This window comes from Vigna radiata, chromosome 2, assembly GCF_000741045.1.
Source record: "Vigna radiata var. radiata cultivar VC1973A chromosome 2, Vradiata_ver6, whole genome shotgun sequence".
NCBI classification, from domain to species: domain Eukaryota; kingdom Viridiplantae; phylum Streptophyta; class Magnoliopsida; order Fabales; family Fabaceae; genus Vigna; species Vigna radiata.
Genome location: NC_028352.1, coordinates 20,245,233 through 20,267,239, shown reverse-complemented (window position 1 = coordinate 20,267,239; position 22,007 = coordinate 20,245,233). Strand labels below are relative to the sequence as shown.

The 22,007-nt window shown below is 34.2% G+C and overlaps 1 protein-coding gene, 1 long non-coding RNA gene and 1 pseudogene across 4 annotated transcripts; 1 reads left to right on the top strand and 2 right to left on the bottom strand.

Annotated features, from left to right (window-relative positions):
- LOC106753073 overlaps window positions 1-7,270 on the bottom strand; it is a 22,323-nt pseudogene extending 15,053 nt beyond the window's left edge.
- A 2,046-nt stretch (window positions 7,271-9,316) lies between these two features.
- LOC106755976 lies at window positions 9,317-13,156 on the bottom strand. The gene is made up of 3 exons (XR_002666020.1): window positions 12,884-13,156; window positions 12,398-12,463; window positions 9,317-9,980 (listed from the first exon to the last, which is right to left on the bottom strand). It is a non-coding gene; the product is annotated as an uncharacterized LOC106755976 (long non-coding RNA).
- Window positions 13,157-16,584: 3,428 nt separating this feature from the next.
- LOC106755584 (probable terpene synthase 2) lies at window positions 16,585-21,415 on the top strand. 3 transcript variants are annotated; one of them, XM_022778764.1, is made up of 7 exons: window positions 16,585-16,806; window positions 16,935-17,223; window positions 18,731-18,974; window positions 19,297-19,512; window positions 19,588-19,726; window positions 20,404-20,649; window positions 20,975-21,415. In XM_022778764.1, exons 1-7 carry the CDS (start codon window positions 16,681-16,683, stop codon window positions 21,266-21,268), a joined length of 1,554 nt encoding a protein of 517 aa, XP_022634485.1. In that variant the 5' UTR covers window positions 16,585-16,680; the 3' UTR covers window positions 21,269-21,415. The 3 variants fall into 3 exon arrangements, with proteins under 3 accessions (XP_022634485.1, XP_014493249.1, XP_014493248.1); XM_014637763.2 differs by having other exon boundaries at window positions 18,731-19,106; window positions 20,404-20,589; XM_014637762.2 differs by having other exon boundaries at window positions 18,731-19,106.
- The last annotated feature ends 592 nt before the right edge of the window (window positions 21,416-22,007 follow it).

The following is a 22,007-nucleotide window of genomic DNA, read 5'->3' as shown; positions in this document are numbered from 1 at the left end:
TAAAACCTAAACTAATTTAAAATAAAAGAAAATAAAAAAAATTTGCAATGCTTAAACTAATAAATGAAGGACACATTTTGCTCATTTAATAACTTCCATTCACCACGGAAATGTACAAAACGAAAGAAATGCTAAATTGATAAAGGCATACGTTAATTAAAATTCACATTGTAAAATAAAAAAAAAAGAAAAAAATGCATTTAATTCACATGTAGAATATAAAAAGTGTTTTTGGTTCACCGTGACTAATGAAAGCAAAACCTAAGAGGCCTTCTTTTCCTCCTTATATAAAACCGTGCAACTTCCTCCAAAAGAAATCAATTACCATCACTTTCTCCATAAGAAAGATTAACGCAGCGGTGTGCACCTTGAATTGAAGGGAAATGAATGCTTCTACAATTTTAATATAAAGGAACGTAACAGCGTGCAACCAATTAAATTCAGTGCATCCACCTTCAACGTTGAAACCATGTTCCAAAAAATCTCTCCTAAGTAACGCTCCAGCACAAATAAAAATATCAAAATGTGTGTGGCTGCTCCTTTAATCACCAAAATGCCGAGAGAAAGTTGGTGCCAAATGAAAAGTGCTTCTGTAGAGTAAGTGGCGGCTGGAAGCATGTGCTTCCTTGATTCATCCAACGCCCTTCACCATGAATATCATTCCAATCTCCCCAAATATTCCAGCCCTCCAAAAGCCAAAGTCTCCAAGAAAAATAAAATTGAGTGGCGGCAGTAGCTTTCTCAAAAAATTGTCGAGAGAAGAAATGATAGGAATGTAATGTGACGGCTGCTTGGTTAAGATCCCTAGGACCATGTGTCCTAAAATTAGGGTGGGGTCCACCTAATTGAAAAACCCTAGGTGCCATGTCATTTTTTCTATTTGGGCTCAACATGTTTTTGTCAAAATTTGGCCCAATGTGCACAAGCTTGATTAAAAGTATTCTATACTACTAAGTTACAATATAATTAAATTTTAGATTGCCCATGTGGAGAGTCTTGAATTTATTGATGAGTCCTCTAATGTCCAAAATTGTATCTCCAAATTTTTTTTCCTGAAATAAAAAATGCAAATAATTAGCTCTGAATATTCAAATTAATTAAAATTAGAATTTCCGGTCAAATTAAGCATAATTAGGAAAAACGAGAAAATACAGACAATTAAGCATAATTCCCTGATTAATTCTAGCACAATAAACTAAGTGGAATCAATAAAATATCGACTCATCAATCAGCTTCAAAACAAAGAAATGGGGAAAGCATCGGCTCAAAGGGGCTATCAATGGATGAAAACAGGGTAGGCTCATTTGGCTAGAGAGGCTCAACAACAAAAGTGCCCTTATCACTTCCAAACATGAATATCAATCAAGAATCATCAAAAAGAGTCAAGCCAAGGCATATGTGCAAGCAATCAAGACATATCACACAAGAAACATCATCAAATGGCTCAAATCTCACACAGGTAATACAGTTACACTCAATTCAACTCTCAAACATCATGCTCATCTTCCAAGCAGAGAAAAGCAAGGAATCCAACAAATCAGAGTATCAATGAGGTGAAGGAAAACTGACAACCTAATGAAAGTCCAGAACTCATGAAAAACATGTAACACTGTACACAAGACACAACAAACTACATGTAAACCAAAACATAAACAAAGAAACAAAACAAAGAAACCACACTTAAACAACACAATGTCTGCAGTGTGTCACAATCAGCAGATCAAACAATCAGAACAGTCATCAGATATAGACAAAGTGCAATAAAAGTGAGGAGGAAAGGAGAAAAGAAACTCCTTGAGTCAGAGGGAAGGGTAGGTGGGGTCGACCAAACACGTCTCCTCCACCACTGCATCCAACGAAGAAGGATTGCTGAGGAAAGGCTTCAATCTGTGCCCATTCACCTTGAAGCTTTTAGTTGTGGAAGGACTTTGGATCTCAACTGTACCATAAGGAAAAACATTAGTCACAACAAAAAGTCCAATCCACTTCGATCTCAACTTACCACCCATGAGTCCGAGCCTGGAGTTATACAACAAAACCTGCTGGCCAACCTCGAAGTCCTTTCTTACAATGGAACTGTCATGGAACCTCTTGGTCCTTTCTTTGTATAACTTCGAGTTCTCATATGCCTCCAATCGAATCTCATCCAATTCATTCAGTTGTAACTTTCTTTCCTCTCCAGTCTGATCCATGGAGAAGTTGTAAGACTTCACAGCCCAATATGCTCTATGCTCTATGCTCAATCTCAACTGATAAATGACATGTCTTTCCAAAGACAACCCGATAGGGAGACAACCCAATGGGTGCTTTGTAGGCAGTCCTGTGAGCCCAAAGAGCATCATCCAACCTGGTACTCTAATCTTTCCTGTTGGGCTGGACAATCTTCTCCAAAATTCTCTTAATTTCCCAATTAGAGATCTCAGCCTGCCCATTTTCTTGGGGGTGGTATGGTGTAGAAACTCTGTGCGTCACCCCATATTTCTTGAGCAAAGCTTGCATGGATCTGTTGCAAAAATGGGTTCCCTGATCACTAACAATAGCTTTAGGCACTCTAAACCTGCAAAAGAGGTGAGATCTAACAAAATGTACTACAACCCGAGCATCATTAGTCCTGGTGGCTTTAGCTTCCACTCATTTTGAAGAATAATCCACAGCAAGGAGAATATAAGAGAAACCAAAAGAAACAGGAAAAGGACCCATAAAGTCGATACCCCAAACGTCAAACACCTCACAGAACAGCATAGGCTGTTGAGGCATCTGTTGTCTCTGTGTAAGTGATCCTCCTACTCTTTGACAAGGCTCACAGGTGCTGCAAATCCTCTCCGCATCCTTGAAGATGGAAGGCAATTAGAAATCGCAATCTAGCACTATGCGAGTTGTTCTCTGTATCCCAAGATGACCACTAGGTGAGGAGGCATGACAGAACTGCAGGACCGAGTCAATCTCATGGTCCGGAATGCATCTCCTAGTAACCTAGTCACTGCACAACTTCCCAAACATAATACTTAGCATCACTCTTAATTTTAGCAATTTGAGCACGTGATGCTAATGGAGGAAAAACAGAAGCAACCAAATAATTAACAATATGCGGAAACCAAGGAGTAGGGTGAGAATAAGAAATCATAAACAAACTCTCATCAGGAAAATCATCCTAGATGGGCAACACATTAGCTTCATCCTCAGCTCTCTCAATCCTGCTGAGGAGGTCTGCAACCAAATTTTGTGCTCCACTCCGGTCTTTGATTTGCAAGTCAAACTCTTGGAGTAGAAGCATCCACCTGATCAATCTTGGCTTTGACTCAGCCTTTTTCAACAGAAACTTCAGAGCTGCATGGTCAGTATACACAATAACAGGCGATCCAAGCAAATATGACCTAAACTTATCAAGGGCAAAAACAATTGCCAACAACTTTTTCTCAGTTGTGGTGTAATTTGCTTGGGCAGCATCCAAAGTGCGNGAAGCATAGTAGATCACTCTCGGCAACTTGTCAATCTTCTGCGTCAAAACAACCCCCAATGCATAGTTGGACGCATCACACATGAGCTCGAATGGGGTTGTCCAATCCGGTGCCTGAATGATCGGGGTGGTGGTCAAAGCTTCCTTCAGGCAATCAAACGCCTGCTTGCATATGTCATCAAAAGCAAAGTCAATATCCTTCTGCAGTAGTCTGGACAAGGGAAGCGCCTTCTTGCTGAAATCCTTTATAAAGCGCCTGTAGAAACCTGCATGTCCAAGAAAAGATCGCACATCTCGCACGCAAAAGGGGTAAGGCAACTGCGAAATCACAGACATCTCAGCAGGATCTACCTCTATTCCCTTTTCAGAAATAATATGCCCTAGAACCAAACCCTGTTCAACCATGAAGTGACATTTCTCAAAATTGAGAACAAGGTTTGTTTCTATGCATCTATTCAACACTTTCTCCAGACTATCTAAGCATTCATCAAAAGAGGACCCATAAACAGTGAAATCATCCATAAACACCTCTATGCAGCTCTCAAGAAAGTCGTTAAAAATACTGAGCAAGCACCGCTAGAAGGTACTAGAGGCATTGCATAGGCCAAAAGGAATCCTCCTATAGGCAAAAGTGCCAAAGGGGCAGGTGAATGTGGTCTTTTCTTGGTCCTCAGGAGCAATATTAATTTGGAAATAACTAGAAAAACCATCAAGGAAACAGTAATGAGACTTACCTGTCAGGCGCTCCAGCATCTGATCAATGAATGGCAAGGGGAAGTGATCCTTCTTGGTTGCTTGGAAAAGCCTCCTGTAATCAATGCAGACTCTCCAACTGTTCTGCACTCTTGTGAGGATAAGCTCATCCCTCTCATTCTTCACGACAGTAAGGCCAGTTTTCTTGGGCACAACATGAATGAGGCTCACCCACTGACTGTCTGAAATAGGATAGATGATCCCAACTTGCAAAAGCTTCGTCACCTACTTCTTAATCACGTCCGTGAAGAATTCTATGCATGCACGTCAATGGGCTAATACCACGAATGTCAGCCAAACTCCAACCTATGGCCTTCTTATGCTTCTTCAGCACACCAAGCAACTTCTCCTCTTGAACGGAATCAAGGGAGGTACAAATGATCACCGATTTCCTCTCATCTTCCTCCAAGTACACATACTTGAGGTTATCTGGGAGCTGTTTCAGCTCAAGAGTGGGTTCCTGCAAGTCAGATTGAAGTGTACTTCCTGCAACAGTGTTAATGCATTCTGACTCTAAAGAATTTACTGGTAAAGGCAAGACACCAAACTCATCACAATCCAAATAAATGTCCAATACAGATGTATCAAGAATATCATGAATATCAAGCATATCATCAACATCCTGGACATCACAATCCATATCAACATCAACATCAAACTCAGCATCATTCTCAACTCCTGATTCAAATCCAGACTGAATGCATGGATGTAAAGAAGATAGAAAAGAATGCTTTTTCTCATGCAAAGAGTAGAAGTCATCAACAACAAATTCATCAATAGTGTTATCCAATGCATCAATCCTAAAAACAGAATGGTCCTCAGCTTGAAATTTCATTGCATCTAGGATATTAGAGTGAACAACAATATCAGCAAATTCCATAGACAATGTTCCAGCGTACACATCAATCTTGGTCCGGACAGTTTTCAAAAATGGCCTACCTAGGATAATGGGAGCGGATCCATGAGAGAATCCCTCCTCCATCTCCAAAACATAAAAATCCGCAGGGAAAATCAGTTCGCCTACCCTGACCAAGACATCCTCTATGAAACCAGTTGGGTGGGTAACACTCCTATTGGCCAACTGAATGACCACACCCGTAGGTTGTAACAGACCAAGAGAAAAAGATGCATATATAGACAATGGCATGACATTCACAAAAGCACCTAAATCAAGCATGGCATTCTCAAATTTGTTATTTCCAATCACGCAGGGAATGCAAAATATACCTGGGTCCTTGCACTTCTCAGGGATGTGCGGGACCGACTTACCAATAAGCGCTGATACATTCCTACCCATGCTGATTCTTTCATTGCCCTTCATCTTCCTTCAAGAATTTGGCACACCTCGGAATCTGTTTGATCGCATCAAGTAGAGGTATGTTCACCTCTACCTTCCTGAAGGTCTACAATATCTCCTTATCCACCTCTTCCGTCTTTTTGCTCGGGAGTGCCCTTGAAGGGAAAGGAAGAGGGATAGGCCGATCATGCAAAGGAGAAGGCACGCCGGTGGTGGTGGTGGTGGCAGAAGAAGAAGGTCCACTTGGAGAAGAAGAACCACTAGAAGAAGAAGATCCACCCATCTCAAATGTCCTGCTTGGACCAACTGGATCCTCATCCCTATGACAAGTAGCAGGTGTGGGTGTAGATGTTAGGAGTAGGCTCTGAAGGCACAACAGTCTGCTTCCCCGATCTGAGGGTAATGGCACTCACATTCTTCGGGTTCTACACAGTCTGGGATGGTAACTTATCAGAGGTTCGAGATTGTGCCTGATTTATCTGAGTGGCCATCTGACCCATCGGGTTAGTGAGACTATGTATGGAAGCTTTAGTCTCTTGCTGGAACTGCAGGTTCTGCATAGTCATCTGTCTCACTAACTCTTCCAATGAAGGCTTAGAAGAAGTAGAAGATTGGACAACTGGTTGAGTAGGTGCCTCTTGTTGCTGCTGTTGTTGTTGTTGCCTCTGATTTTGTTGCATAGGTGGAGGCACATATCTGTTAGGTCCACCAGCATTCTGGAAAGGGGGTGCCTGTTGTTGCTGATGATGTGGCGCATTGTTCAATCTAAGATTGGGGTGATTCCTCCATCCTGGGTTGTACCTGTTGTTGGACAAGTCATGATTTTGCTGTTGTGGCTGCCTGTTGTTGTAGATGTTAGTAGCATAAGCCTGAGGTGCATCATGAGCAACGGAGTGCTGCAAAGTGGGACAAGCATCTGTGTAGTGGTCATTGGAAGGACAAATAGCACATAGTCGTGCAACAGATGCAGATGGAGCTGCAGGTCTCGGGTTGGTTGCCAACTGTGTCACCAACTTCATAAGCGAATCAATCTTGTCTTCCAATTTTCTCTCAACAACTAATAAAGACTGGGCGCCAATATCATGTACGCCCCTCACCACAATGGCATCACTCCTGACGCTAAACTGCTGGGAGTTGGAGGCCATCTTCTCTATCAATTGCCTAGCCTCAACAGGTGTGGTGTCTCCAAGAGCTCCACCACTGACAGCATCAATCATACCCTTATCCATGTTGTTCAAACCCTCATAGAAATACTGAAGAAGGAGTTGGTCAGGTATCTGATGGTGAGGGCAGCTTGCACACAGTGTCTTGAATCTCTCCCAATACTCATACAAGCTCTCTCCTTCAAGCTGCCTAATCCCAGATATGTCTTTTCTAATAGCTGTGCTCCGGGATGCTGGAAAAAATTTCTCTAAGAACAATCTCTTCAGATCATCCCAGCTAGTAACGCATCTAGGCGCCAAACCATACAACCAATCCTTAGCAGCACTTTCCAATGAGTGAGGGAATGCTTTCAGAAAAATATGATCTTAAAGAACATCAGGTGGTTTCATGGTGGAACAAACAATGTGAAATTCCTTCAGATGTTTATGTGGACTCTCACCTGCAAGACCATGAAACTTGGGCAACAATTGGATTAGTCCAGTCTTGAGAACAAATGGAACATCCTCATCAGGATATTGGATGCACAAGATTTCAATATGGAAATCAGGTGCAACCATCTCCCTAAAAGTTCTCTCACGAAGTGGAGGAGGTTGTGCCATATTGTTCTCAGTCTCAAAAATAACAGAATCAGAATCAGAATCAGGTGCAGATGCAACAGATGCAGTATGCACAAAGTACTCAACAGTGGATTCAAATTCAACAGTAGGATGCACAGTATCTAAAGGAACAGACTCAAAAACAGACTCTAAAGACAAATTCCTAGAATGCCTAACTAACCTATGAAACGTCCTATCAATTTCAGGATCAAAGGGTGGTAGAAATCCAGGATTTCCTCTAGTCATGCACTAAATCACAACACCCTGTAATCTTGAAGCAATAGCACAAAAATTCAAACCACAGAAAACACAAAAGACAACACAAACGTCACAAACTCAAACGACACAACACAACACAAGTCAAACAACACAAACACAAGACTCAAACTGAACCGTTGGTCCCCGGCAACGGCGCCAAAATTTGATGGGGTTCGCATCCCACACAAATTTGATGTGCAATATAGAAATGCAGTATAGCTAGCGAATGACCCCTAGGTCGTCTCCCAAAGACCAATTTTGCGGTTCAAGAATCGAGTCAAACACGAAGCGGCGAGGGGGGGGGGGTTGTGAAAAGTTGTTCGTGACTGCAGATAAGTAAAATCAAAACACTGACGCAAACTGATAAGTAAGCACAAGTCTAAAGAAAACAGTTTCAAACATAGACTAGAGATAGTTGGTCATTAACTTAGTCACAATGTTTCCAATCACAGATCAACAAAATAAAGTTGCGACTCAAACCTCTAATCCAACCAAGTTAACCAACTAAACAAAAGTTAACCCAGTTTTCATAAAAGCGAACTAAGCGAACGTAGTGTTAATGTCAAATCTAATTTACACCATGCAGTTACATCAACTAAGCGAAGATGTAACACCAATTGGGCAAGTAAGCGTATACCCAATTGCAAGTGCAAAAATAGATTTCACATTAACCAAGTCAGAGTGGCAAACATCAATCACAGTTCAATTATCTCAAGGAAACAAAGCAATATCATTAATAACCAACCAAACTAATTTAAGCTAGCATGATAACTAAATTATTTCTACCACAATTACAAGACAACATTAAAACCAAATAAAATAAAATACTAGACACCAACACAGTTAAAAATAATTAAATGCAACACTAACTCAAACACTTAAAAACAACTCAACCTACTATGCAAATTAATTCAAAGCAAAGGAATAATCAAACATGCTTTTTCCTACACATTCCATGTGACCAAATACATCCAACAAATGAATTTAAAAGTGCAAATGGCCCAAGAAAACCTTCATGGTCGTGAGTCATATAGCCTCCCAAAGTCAAACTTCAATTCAACCTTCAATAAACTATTCTTATGTTGCCTCCTTTTGTCCATGTGCTCCAATTTTCAAGACAACACACATGTGCCTTTCTACGCACCAAAACCGTCACTTTATCCCTTCCATGCAGCAAAATCTGGTAGCACACTCCAATACACACAAATTGCCAAGAGATACAACATGAGGTAGCAAAGAGTGTTTCAAAAACCAAGGCCAAATGAAAGATACCTTGAGTGCATTAGTCATAGTGCCATGTAAGCAAAGACAATTGAAAAATCAAACACAAACATCTCCCTTCACCATATCAATTCTCGGCAGAAACATGTTCAAGAGACAAACCAAAAGTGGAAACATTCCCTTAGTCAAAACAAGCATCATATGTGTTTGCCCAAAAATGGTAAAAACATAAATGCACCTTCTCTCCTCCTTCCTTTCTCCATTTTCGGTTTTTCTCTTCTACCAACACACATCATTCATGTTTTCTTCCTCCGTTCCACCGAGCATACACCCAAGAGACCAAAGTTCAAATGCCAAATTAACACAAGAATGATAAACTCAAACTTCTACTCATTTGACCCAACCAAACCTTCCCATTTCTTCAAGCTTTTAGTAAAAAACGAAAATGAATCCCTACCCTTCAAGTCCAGCANGTCCAGCCNCCATAAACAACANAAAATTCTGGTTGTAATCTTGCTTCAAACATTAAANCCGAAAAANAAGAAGAAAGAGTCCAANCCACAACACCNACACATCAACTTAAGCTTCCTTCAANCNAAAACTCAACAAGAANTCCATTTTCATTATCCAACCAAGTTAAGTGAAATGAAAACCGTGAGTATTGCAGCAAATGAAGAGGAAAACGAAATANACTTTCATTCAAACTCAAGAACCACCATGAAAATGCAAAGAAAAGCTCNCAAGTTCATGCTTCCAACTTCAAAGAACAAGAAAAGAGATGGGGAATGGGACGNTTTTCTACTTCTACCAAGCCAAGATAACCAAGATGAAAGCAAGAGACAAAGAAAATATGCAACTTTGNTCATTCAAATGGTCACAATCAAAGCACATAGCAAGTTCTCCATGAGAGTGTCATTACAAAACCCTAGAAAACCAAGAAGAAGTGAAAAGTGTGCTTGGAAAAAGGAGTGGTCGGCTACACACTAAAATTGCCGAGCATCCTCACTAAAAGTGGGGTCCACCTCCTAAAAATGAAACCCTAGCTAAAGCCACATGTCCTACAAAATGGGCTTCTAGAAAATTGCCACTAAAAGGACCCAAAAACACCTAATCTAATTAAGGTTTCTAAAATAAACGAAATTACAACTTAATTAAAATGGAAATTACTAAATGTTGAGTCTTGAATGATCACGCCACCTTTCCTAATGCTCCAAGTGATGTTTCCAAAATTTCCCTACACCCAAAAATCCAATTAATCAACTCAGAAAATTCAAATTAGTGAAAATACGCATTTCCGACCAAATTAAGCAGAATTCGAAAAAACGGGGAAATAACAAACAATTAAACACAATTCCTTGGTTTATTTAAGTGCAATAAACTAAGTAAAGTTCAAGAAATAACGACTCATCAGCCATGCACTCATTTCCTTTCCAATATTGATGTTGACATGGCTGCTTAAATTTCACAGAGAAAGGTTCTTGAAGTTAGAGAGCAACTCAAAAGAATTGCAAATAGGATAGGACTAGCCTTGAAATCTTGTGAGAGTGATATGCAGGTTGGTTTTCTTCTTTTATTCTTATGGTTTCGATTATTTTTTAAAAAGACTGGATTCAATATTCTCTTGATTTATTGTCTGGTGGGTGGTCAAGTAGTCAAATTTAATGAAATCTCTACCCTAGTGTAATCATTATTTTACTAATCTTGTTTCATTCTTTGGTTTTCCATCCTATTACATCAAGGACTTGTTAACAATTGCTTATGTATAAGTCGTTTTAATAATTGAAAGAAAAATAAGAGTAAGCTTTTAATTAATTGATTAATTATAAGTTGCTTTAATTAATTTTCACTACATGTGTTCAAATTTTAGAGAGGCTACAAAATTTAGCTTGAGCTATAATAACAAATTTTCTAAATGAAGATAGATAATCTAAATTTACATAGATGATATAAAACACGAACAAGTTTGTTTCATTTTGTATTGGATTGGCTTTCAAATCTAAAACCCATAAATAATTCAACATAATAATTTAATTTCAGTTTTAGTTGGATTGATTGGTTTGGTGTTATGAAGTGATTTTTTTTTTTTTTTCAACAGGCCTATACAACCATGAGCTTATGTTCTTCAACTTATCACATTATCGTTTCTCCTTATGGAAACCATGTAATTATGAGGGTTTCCTTGTTAAGTGAAGCTTTCCTAGTTCTTCAACAAATATAGTTTTACATTAGATAATTTTATGTACAAATAATGTATTAAATATTATTACACAATTTAATGTATGAAATGAATTTCATTGTTTGTTTAATTGAATTTGTTCATTAACAGGGTATATTGATTATAAATTGATTGGATAAGATCATAATAAAGGAAAATTGATTGAATGTTAAATATAAATATATTATTTTATTTTATTTTAAAAAAAATTATTTTCCGACGGTTTTGGAAAACCCCTGGTAATTACCAGCGGTTTCGTGAAAACCGCTACAAGTACCGACGGTATTGGGAACTCTTGGTAATTACCAGCGGTTTTTGTGGAAACCCTGCTAGTACGAGCAGTTTTGTGAAAACCCCTACTAGTATCGCACTGTTTTGAAAACCCCCAAAAATAATTGTCTGTATGTGATATTTTTCTCAATAGTTTCCGTAACCGCGAGAAATGTTGTGACATAATAAATTTAAATTTGTTTTTATATTCATATATTTATAAAAAAAAATAGTAGTAAATATAAATATGTTGTGACCCTAATAGATTTAAATTTTTTTTTAATTTTATTTATTTAATCACGAAAAAAAAAAACTTAAAATACAATAAATTTTTCAGAACATAATATATATTTCAAATTATTCCACTCAAGTACATAATAAAAATTTCAAAATGAAAAATAAATAGTAAGATGTCTAACACAAAATGTGTAGTGTAAACAAAAGTTTAACTTTAACTTTTAAATTTAAAAATAATCTAAACAAAACATGAGCATAATTTGTCCATAATTTATCCATATATATTATATATTTTTTTGGTTTCTGCTCAACCTTGACAACAACATGGCCATAAAGCTTTGACACAACATCACCTTCTTCTTCTTTTTCCATGTCATCATTTCATGTGCACCTACTTCAATTATTAATAAATTTAAGTATGCAAATACTTTTAAAAATACTTAAATTTACATAATAAAAAATCAATAATAACTAAGTGTAAAATTATTCAATTATTAAGTAATAGAAAAAACTGATTATATATAATAATAATAATTATTATTATTACTATTGTAATCTTAAAAACTAACTAAATAATTATAAATTAAACTTTGAAATAAAATAAAAAAATAAATCATATCAAAAAGCATTTAAAATGAATGTATACATAAATTTTAAAAGTGTGAGAAAAGTCATCATTTAATAGTAAAAGTAGTCAATGAATAATTTAAAATAAAATTTGTTTCAGCTAACTATTACATGGTGCCAAAAGCATGATATGTACGATGAATTATTATGCATATTTTAAGTTTCATTTGGATGTATACGTAGAATATTTTCAAAGCTCCAATCTTTTAAATGGTCTTCTCAAAATAGAAATGCAAATAAAATAAGATCAATTCAAAGCACTATCCTTTACATTTATATTAAATTAATTCAAAGCACTGTACCTTTACGTAATATTAATTTGCTTCAATTGCAGCCCTCTCTCCTCCACAAGTTTTGTCGTCATCTTCCTGAAACAAAGCAAAATCAATGAGTCAAAATTCATCATAAAAAACTAAATCAATCTTCCCATATTTCAAGCATCATGCATATTTCAAGCTACAGGTTCTCTATTTTTATTCATGTTTAATTTCATGAACAAAATTTCTTACAGTGAAACCCACTCCATTCCTTTTCTCTATCACCATTTTCATATTTTCTACTCCCATTTAACAGACCTAGCACACAAACCAACATTATATTCTTATTCTACCTCTTAAATCACCAAACAATCTTCCATTCAAATAAACAATAAACAATAAACGACAGATCTATCATCACACCAAGAATATTTTTACTACCTTCTTCATCCTTAAGTCAAAACCAAAAAACTAAATAACAATTAATCAAAAATGGGAAATTAAAAATAGCAAAAGAAAGGAAGATGAAACCTGCATCGCACGAGATGACTACTCTAACCAGAATGGGATACACAGAGTCTGGCTAGATCTTCCATGAGGAACCAGATTTGAGAAGAAGGAAGAAGGAGGAGCAAAACCCCTCTCACCATATGGAAAATCGAAGAAAGAAAAGGAGGGAGCTCACAGCAATATCGTGGAGATCTGGGTGGCGAAAACTGTTTGGCAAAGGTACAGTCGTGGATGAAAGAGATACGATGACTGACCATGATGAAAAAAGTTTTAAGAGTTCAGGAGGAAGTGAAAACGTGAATGTACTCTAAGTACGTTAATACACTTTTTTTTTTAGTCTGTTAAAGAAATTACAGAGGTAAAAATGTTGATTTAAGTCTATTAAAAAAAAAGTAAGAGATGTAAAATACTATTTTAAATCTCTTAAAAAGTAATAAATCTAGAATTATATTTTTATTTATTAAATTGTCACCGCATATTTTTTTTTATATCTGATTTCTTTAACAGATTTGAATTTACCAATTTAATAAGTATATTTTCCACTAATGATTTAGCCGGGAATGAATAATGAACATAGCAAAAACGAAAATATGAAGTAGAAGCATAAAACAAATTCTGAATTCTTTGATACCTCACATAGGTTTTCATTTTAAAACTACACCTGCACTATAACCATGCTTAATCTAAATTCTTTAAATATAAAATAAACAGTATTTGAAGAAAAATATCTACTTTATTTTTGTCCAATTTATTCACCGTGTTAATTGGTGAATAATTAACCGTAATAGCTTGATTACAAAAAAAAAATTAATATGAAGAATAGTGAGGCTTTATCATTTGAATTTAAGCACTAATTGAATTTGTTGGATGAATTAACAGAGAATTCAAATTCGAATTAAAATTATAGTGTCTTAATCTTTATTAATATTGGTAATTAGTAGTAATTGCTAATATCTTTTAATTAGTAATTAAAGTGGGATGGAAATTAATGACAAACTCAATACACATCTTAGGATCATTAATTAAGTTCATAACTTTGTAAAAAATTATTATCAATATAGAACGGAATACTATCATCTGCTCAATCTTTTTTAATTTTACGGTTCAAGGACTGTAATTATATATATTCTATTTAGGCTTAATACCTCCAATGGTCCTCTGTTTTGTCAACTAATCTCATTTTGGTCCTCAAGTTTGCAACAGTCTCAATTTAGTCACAAGTTTTGAAAATATGAACACATTGTATCCCATCCGTTAAGTGGTAATAGACGGCGTTAAGTGTTATCCACGTGTTGGAGTGAAAATGTGATGAGGTGTTATTTTTTTTTTTAAGTGGCATCAGAATTGAATGTCACTCCAACACGAAATTAGTTGACAAAATAGAGGACCATTGAAGATATTAAGCCTTCTATTTACGAGTTCCATTTTTACAATTTAGAGTGTGTTTAACAGTTAAATACTAAATTCAGTGTCATTATTAATTAATTGATATAAATTTAATTTTTAAAAATTGAACTTTAAAACAATACAGTTCAATTATTATCTCACGTAACTCAATTTTTTTAATTTATTATAATATAGTTAATTATAATTTAGGATATTTACTTAATTTTACCTAATCCTATATTTAACCACAACTATTTATAACAAACTCCACCCATTTTAAAATACCAATTCATACCATTCCAAAACAGAATCAGCAATCATCAAATCCATTCACTGGTTCGGTATAAAAAAAAACACACTACCCATTTTAAAATACGAATTCATACCATTCCAAAACAGATTCTGTAAATTTACTGAACATCACCAAATCCATCCACATCCTCCGTATAAGAAAAAGCACACACTATCCTAAACAGATTCTGCAAATTTGCCAAACATCAGCAAATCCATCCACATTTGGTATAATAAAAACACACATAACATCCTTTTTAAAGAAACTGCAGACACCTAATTCGACTTTAAAACCATTATTGGTGCATCCAATATGTCCTATTTTTATTCAAATTATCTACAATTCACGTGCCTATGTTCATTCAAATCTAATCACCGAACCACAACCTACCTCTCCACTCAAAGTAATCCATCCACCATACATCCAGCACTACACGACAAAATTCTACTGCTGCACCATGATTATTTCCATCACCAGTTTCCAACATATATAAAAATTTAATACCTAAAAACCTTCCTGCACTAAAACCAGTTTCATGCGTCAGCTTCAAGCACCATACCAATTAAAACAACCAATTATAAACTCAAAACAATCCATAAAACACTGCACCAGAATTAATTCCAGAAAGAAGCCTCTGCAACAATCCCTTCTATGCTTCAGTTTTCACCAAAATCATGCGTCAATTTTTTTTTTCAAACCAAATTTTTCCAAAGGCTTAAACATTATATTAACCATTATCAACTGCTCCAAACAGCAACATAACCAGAAAATTTTCCCTACACAAAACTAATCCATTCGCAAGTTTTCTTTTAAAATATTTCAGAGACTTAAGACAATATGACCCATAAAATGTAATGTGCTGAACCATAAAACGTGATCCCTTAAAAAGCTTAATATTCCGTACCCAAAAACAGCAGCTATACATTTTCTCTGAACCATAAACTCCAAGCTTTCCAAGCCTCAATTCTATATCGAAAATCACAACCAGCCAATTCTACAAAAAATTATAATTTCTTAAATTACACACTCAATTGCATACCCTGAACTTGCTTTCACTGCAACCAAATTAAAAAAAAAAATTCACTTCTATCTTACACTTCATTTCTATTAAACATATTATTTATAATTTTAATAAATCTAATTTTCTTCCAAACTAATCTTAAAATAATTTATTTTTTCTAAATCTTTCTTCCTAAATCTTTCAGTTATTTTAGTTCAACAATGTTAACCTATTCATTATAATAACAAAGAAAGGTCATGGAGGATTGATATGAGGATAGAGTTCTAAAAAGTTTCACTTCAAAATATCGCAGATAATCAAGATAACAAGTTCGAAAAGAAGGTAAAATGCCTAATTGGATAAAAGATATAACTTGAAACGGTTTGTTGAAAAATAGAACATGTTTGTATATCGAGAAAAGTCTGACAGAACTAAAAAAAACTATAATTTGAAAAAGGTGGAAGTTTGCATAGCAAGAAATTTGTTAACATGTGTGATCATATTATTCGTTTGATATGACATCTTTACATATTTTTTATGTAACAGAAGAAGCAGAGAGATAGCATAGAAGAATAACCTAGAAAAATGAAAGTGAGTGAAACTGAATGAAGAGTGTATATTATTGATTATTGAAAACAGGGACATGTGTAAAGTATTTATAGAAGCAGTCTACAGGTGTAATAGACAGTAAGAAACCGTTGTCTTTGGCTTATTTAATACGCAAATAATTTTGAATTCGTTTATAAAAATAATAACTTTTCTATTTTATAAATATATTTTTTTCAGCCACAAGAGTTTATTTAAACCAGAATATACTTATTAAACCAAATAAAAATAATTGTGACCATAATTAATGTATCTAAGTTTAGTGATGTTTAACATTAACTAATTTAAAAATTAAAGATATTGATAATAATTATTGATTTTTTTTACTTTTGAAACTTTTAAAAAACATTGAAATTTATTTTTCTTTTCATTTATACAGTTTCTTAATTATGTGGACTCAAAGATATATATTCTCAATTGAATACATTACCTCTTATAAATTGCGTGTGTCAGTATACCATGTGATAGAAAGGAACAATACACAATTGAAGAAGGGTGTCTGTTACTTTGTAATAATCATAGTCCCATCAAACCATGTCCAACGGAGGCTTATCACTTCCAATTTCTGGCACTGGTGCAAAACCTCCCTTCACTCGACCCACTGCAAATTTTCATCCCTCCGTTTGGGGCGATCGATTTCTTTCCTATGTTCCTTCCGCTGTATTTACTTTTTCGTCCCTTTACTTTTTCAATCTCTTTATTTAAAATGTTACATTTGCATATATTTAAAATTTCATCTGTGTAGATAACATTTCATAAGACGGGCCTTAATTCATTACTTCATGCAGGAAAGTGATAGCCGTATTCAACAAGCTAAACTACTAAAAGAGCACGTGAGGAAGAGGCTTGTTTCATCTATTGATGATAACAATTTCTCTTTTAAATTGAACTTCATTGATTCAGTCCAACGTTTGGGTGTGTCTTACCATTTTGAGCACGAAATTGACACTGCTCTATCTCAAGTTTATGACATTTCAACAAAGGACAATAATATCATAGCTGACGACAGCCATGATCTTTACCACACGGCTCTACTCTTTCGGCTGCTTAGACAACATGGATACCGCATTTCTTCAAGTAGGTTTACATGAGCATTTAACAAAATTTACCTTTCAAAGAACAATAACTTCTTGTTGAAATCATTACGATGGTATTAAATATATTGTTTAAGTTTACTTTTGGGTGAAAGAATCATTAGACTCTTAATTACTGTACTAGATCCTATTGACTATACACAATGTGAGTGCAACACAAATAGTGCCCTAAATGCTGAGTACAACTGAAATACGATCCCAGATGCTGAAGTCCAAGCATAGCCCAAGTATTATTCCAGATCTTCTATTGACCTTCCTAAGAAGGTTATTTATCCGCCAATTTATCTTGAATATTTTATTACTAAGTGACCTGTCATCCTTATCTAAAATAGAGGAAAAACTATTATATCTATGTGAAGAAATATTAGTTGTAATAAGTAGTGTCTATATATAGAACATTTTGTCTTGAGTAGTGAAGGCTATAAGGAATTATTACATATTTTCTCCTAATATTCTTCTTTGTCTTGCTTTTCTAGATTATTCCCTTCTCTCTATTTTATTTCTTACATTTGGTGTTTTCATTCAGTCTTACTCCCTCCACCCATGACAAAACCCACCTGACCCATTGACCTACTTTGACTGTAAATTAGAATAGATCTTCCTAGTCCAAGCCAATTTTTCCAACACCTTCATGGACATTGAGAATCATACATTCCACCTTACTCACCTCTCAATCGCTCAACACCCTTTACCGATCGATAAAATAAAACTAGACCGCTCCCATCCTTTGATGGAACTAATCCCCTTAATTGGATCTTCAAAACAAACCAGTTCTTCACCTTCCACCACAGTCCCCTTCTCATATAAAGATCCATCAAACTTAACTTTATAAAAAATATGAACGGAGAGAGAGAAACTGCTATATAAAATAAAATAATGGATTTCTTTTCTAGAATAAAGATGAACTTTATATATATATATATATATATATATATATATATATATATATATATATATATATATATATATATATATATATATATATATATAAAAGTAGACTGCAAGATAATTAAAGTAAGTAACCATGAAATGGCATTAGAAAGTTAATGGTTATAAAATTTGCCTTAGTTTGAATACTCAAATCAATGAATGGCAATAGGACATAACTCATCAAAACTTAACAACCTCTTATAAATATAATTTTATCTATTCTAATTTTTCGGTTGACAACTTCTTAGAAATATGATCTATGGTCTCAATTTTCTACAAGATAAAATCATAGATCTTGTCTCCAAAAAGTTAATCAACTGAAAAGTTACATGTGAGGGACGGTATCCCTTTTTTTTTTCTAGTGTTTCTTTTAAATTATGCAACATATTTTTATTTGATTAAAAGAATTTTCACTTTTACGATTGGTTTATAGGGTGATTAAAGCCTATACAATGGTTTGATTTTAATGTTTAAGTCATTTGGGTGGTGGCATCCCTTGTATAATAGTTGTATAATTAAATATATATCTTGAAATTAACACATGTTTATAAGTTCAACAGGTGTATTTTTCAAATTTGAAGACCAAACTGGAAAGTTTAAGGAATGTTTAGCCGATGATATTGAAGGAATGTTAAGTTTGTATGAAGCAACCCAACTAAGATGTCATGGAGAAAATGTACTTGAAGAAGCACACAATTTTAGTCTGGAGCAATTAACTAAGTTTATAACAACCCAACTAAGTTGTTCTCTTGTGGCACGAGTTCAGCATTCCTTAAAACAATCACTTCGCCGAGGTTTTCCTAGGTTGGAGACAACATACTTTTTGTCTTTCTACGAAGAATATCCATCTCATGACGAAAAACTGATAACATTTGCAAAATTAGATTTTAACAAGTTGCAGGAGCTATATTTGAAAGAACTGGGCAGTCTAACCAAGTAATATCTTTCTCAGACATATTATCTTTCGATGAATATATATATATATATATATATATATATATATATATATATATATATATATATATATATATATATATATATATATATATATATATATATATCAGTTAAACATTCTATCCTTTTGTTTTGTCTTTGGAATATTAATGTTGTTTTGTTTTTTATTCAGATGGTGGTATAAGGATTTGGATGTGTCATCCAATTTACCTTTCACACGAGATAGGATCGTAGAATGTTACTTTTGGGCATTAGGGGTATACTTTGAACCACAATATTCTAGATGGATAATAGCAAAATTAGCAACTCTAGGTACCATCATTGATGACATCTACGATGCTTATGGAACCATAGAAGAACTTGAGCTTTTCACCAATGCAATTGACAGGTTAGCACATCAAAATCATATATCTTTAGCTTAATTCTACCAATATATCAAAGATAACTTTCTCCAAACTAGCAGGTGGGATATTAGTTGCTTGGTTGATCTTCCAAAATACATGCAATTTTGTTATAAGCTAATTTTGGACGTATGTGAAGAAATTGACCAAGAGATGAGAAAGCAAGGAAAAGTATATTGCATTAAGTATGTCACGAGAGAGGTAAAATTATAGTTTCAATGATTTTTTCTTATTCTTTATTCAACTGATACTAAGAAGCTACATTAAATATTACAATCTAACTATAAACGTTCGATAATATTTATTATAATTTTAAAACACTTTGGAGTCAGAAGCATATTACATGTAATAAAAATAATAATAATAAATGAATAAACAATTTTACCTCGTAAATAATACGTACTTTTATACCTGTTGCGTGTGTTGAAAGGACCTATCCAAATATACTAAAAGTTTAATATAAAGATATTCCGAATATCTTAACAAGAATTTCATCATTTTGTTATATTAATAATCTTTCTAATTAAGGTCCAGTTCCGTAAGGAATGACATCATCTCAGATATTCTGTCTGAGAATTTTTATTTCATTAGAAAAATAGAAATTGTATTATTTGATGGGTGATGATACATAGACATCACTTTTTTACTCATAGTATTCAACACCAAAAAAACAATTTTATTTTAAAATATAAAATAAAATGAGATGAATAAAGGAGAATTATTAAAATATTAATATTTTATTAAAAGTTAAGATTGATGTAGAAAGATTCAAAACCTGTATGATTTGAGATACACAAAGTGTGACCATCTTTTTCTTATATCCAGTGAAAAGTGTGGAATATATTTCTCAATATTATATATTTGTGCCTCTATGCTAGATAAAAAGACTAGTCCAGGCTCAGATGGTTGAGGCAAGATGGTGCCATTCCAACCACGTTCCAACAGTGGAGGAATACATGCAAGTAAGAGCAACATCCAGTGGTTATCCTATGTTGATTACATCATCCTTCCTAGGCATGGAAGATACAACAGAGGAGATCCTTCTATGGGCAACGAATGAACCAGTAATTATTTCAGCTTCTATAGTTCTGCTTAGGATTATGGATGACATTGTTGGAGATGAGGTGCACCCTACACACTTATTAATTTTTATCAATTTAAGTAAATAGAAAATAACAAATTATACCTAATTTTAGAAAATATATCTAGAAGAAATAATAATAATAGAATTGTACTTGTCAATTTCTTTATAAACTATATGAACCACTTATAAGTAATTTGATATGAAGAAATTTATCTTATATTAAGAGTTGGCAATTGCAAAACTCTTAAAATTTTAAAAGATAAAGAAATAATAATTTTTCTAAGATCATTTGTGAATCCTATATGTTAATATTGATTTTGTTTGGATTCTGTTTTTACTTTTTGTTGCTATTTTTGTCTGTGAAGTTTGAACAGGAGAGAAAACATGTTGTTTCAAGCATTCAATGCTATATGAAAGAGTATAAAATCTCAAGGAAATGTGCCATTGAAGAACTACGCAAGTTAGTTGAGAATGCATGGAAGGACATAAACAATGCATGCTTAGCTCCTATTCAAGTACCAATGAAATTTCTTATGCCTGCGGTCAACTTTGCACGTGTGGTTGACGTGCTTTACAAAGACGAAGATATCTTTACAAATGCTGGAGGGATAATGAAAGATCACATTGAAGCTTTATTAATTAATAAGATGTCTGTATAAACTTAGAAGCTTTGGTCTTTAATTAATTGTTGGTAATCTACATTTTGTGTAACGGCTTCAAACCCCATGTTGCTTGCGTATCATTTGGGATTGTTCCACAAGCTTGTCAAAGAATAAAAATTTGTCAAAAACGAAAATTTCTGTCAATTATTAAACATCACGTTTAGACAATTAAAATGCATTTTTCTTCCAATAACAAATTGAAGTAAATATTAGCAAGTTAAATGTTATATTGAGGATGATACTGGATTTCAATTTGCTTTGAATTTATCCAAAAAGACATTATATCTTTCCATAAAATACTAACCATGTTGGTATGCTGCAAAGTTTTACAATGATTAGATGGTAGAGTTAAGGATAGGTTATATACACCTTTATCCTTTTATCTCTTATCTCTTTAATATATCTTAATATATTTTATAATGATTAAATTATACGAAACATCAAGTTGTAAAATAGACAGATTTAGTTATTGATCTTGACCAAATTATTTTAGGAAAATTATAACGTTGTTGCTTGTGGTGGGTACAAAAGGAATGATGGGTGTTTTTACTAAAATTGAGAATAAGACCCTGTTACATGTGGCAGCGAGCTATTGGATCAAAGATGTTCCTTAGTGTTGAGAAACGGGGTAGGTTTATGACATTTAAATTGAGAAAATACATTTCAGTGTATAAATTGTGCATATATGAGCTTCAACAGAGTTTAGGGTTCTTGTGTTGTTTATGACATTTAAATG

What these genes read in the sequence shown, in the direction of transcription:
- LOC106755584 (XM_014637762.2), top strand. Translation starts at nt 16,681, where the DNA reads ATGTCCAACGGAGGCTTATCACTTCCAATTTCTGGCACTGGTGCAAAA. An exon ending in TTTCCTATGTTCCTTCCGCT is followed by an intron (nt 16,807 to 16,934) that starts GTATTTACTTTT and finishes TACTTCATGCAG; the next exon opens with GAAAGTGATAGCCGTATTCA. An exon ending in GAACTGGGCAGTCTAACCAA is followed by an intron (nt 19,107 to 19,296) that starts GTAATATCTTTC and finishes TTTTTTATTCAG; the next exon opens with ATGGTGGTATAAGGATTTGG.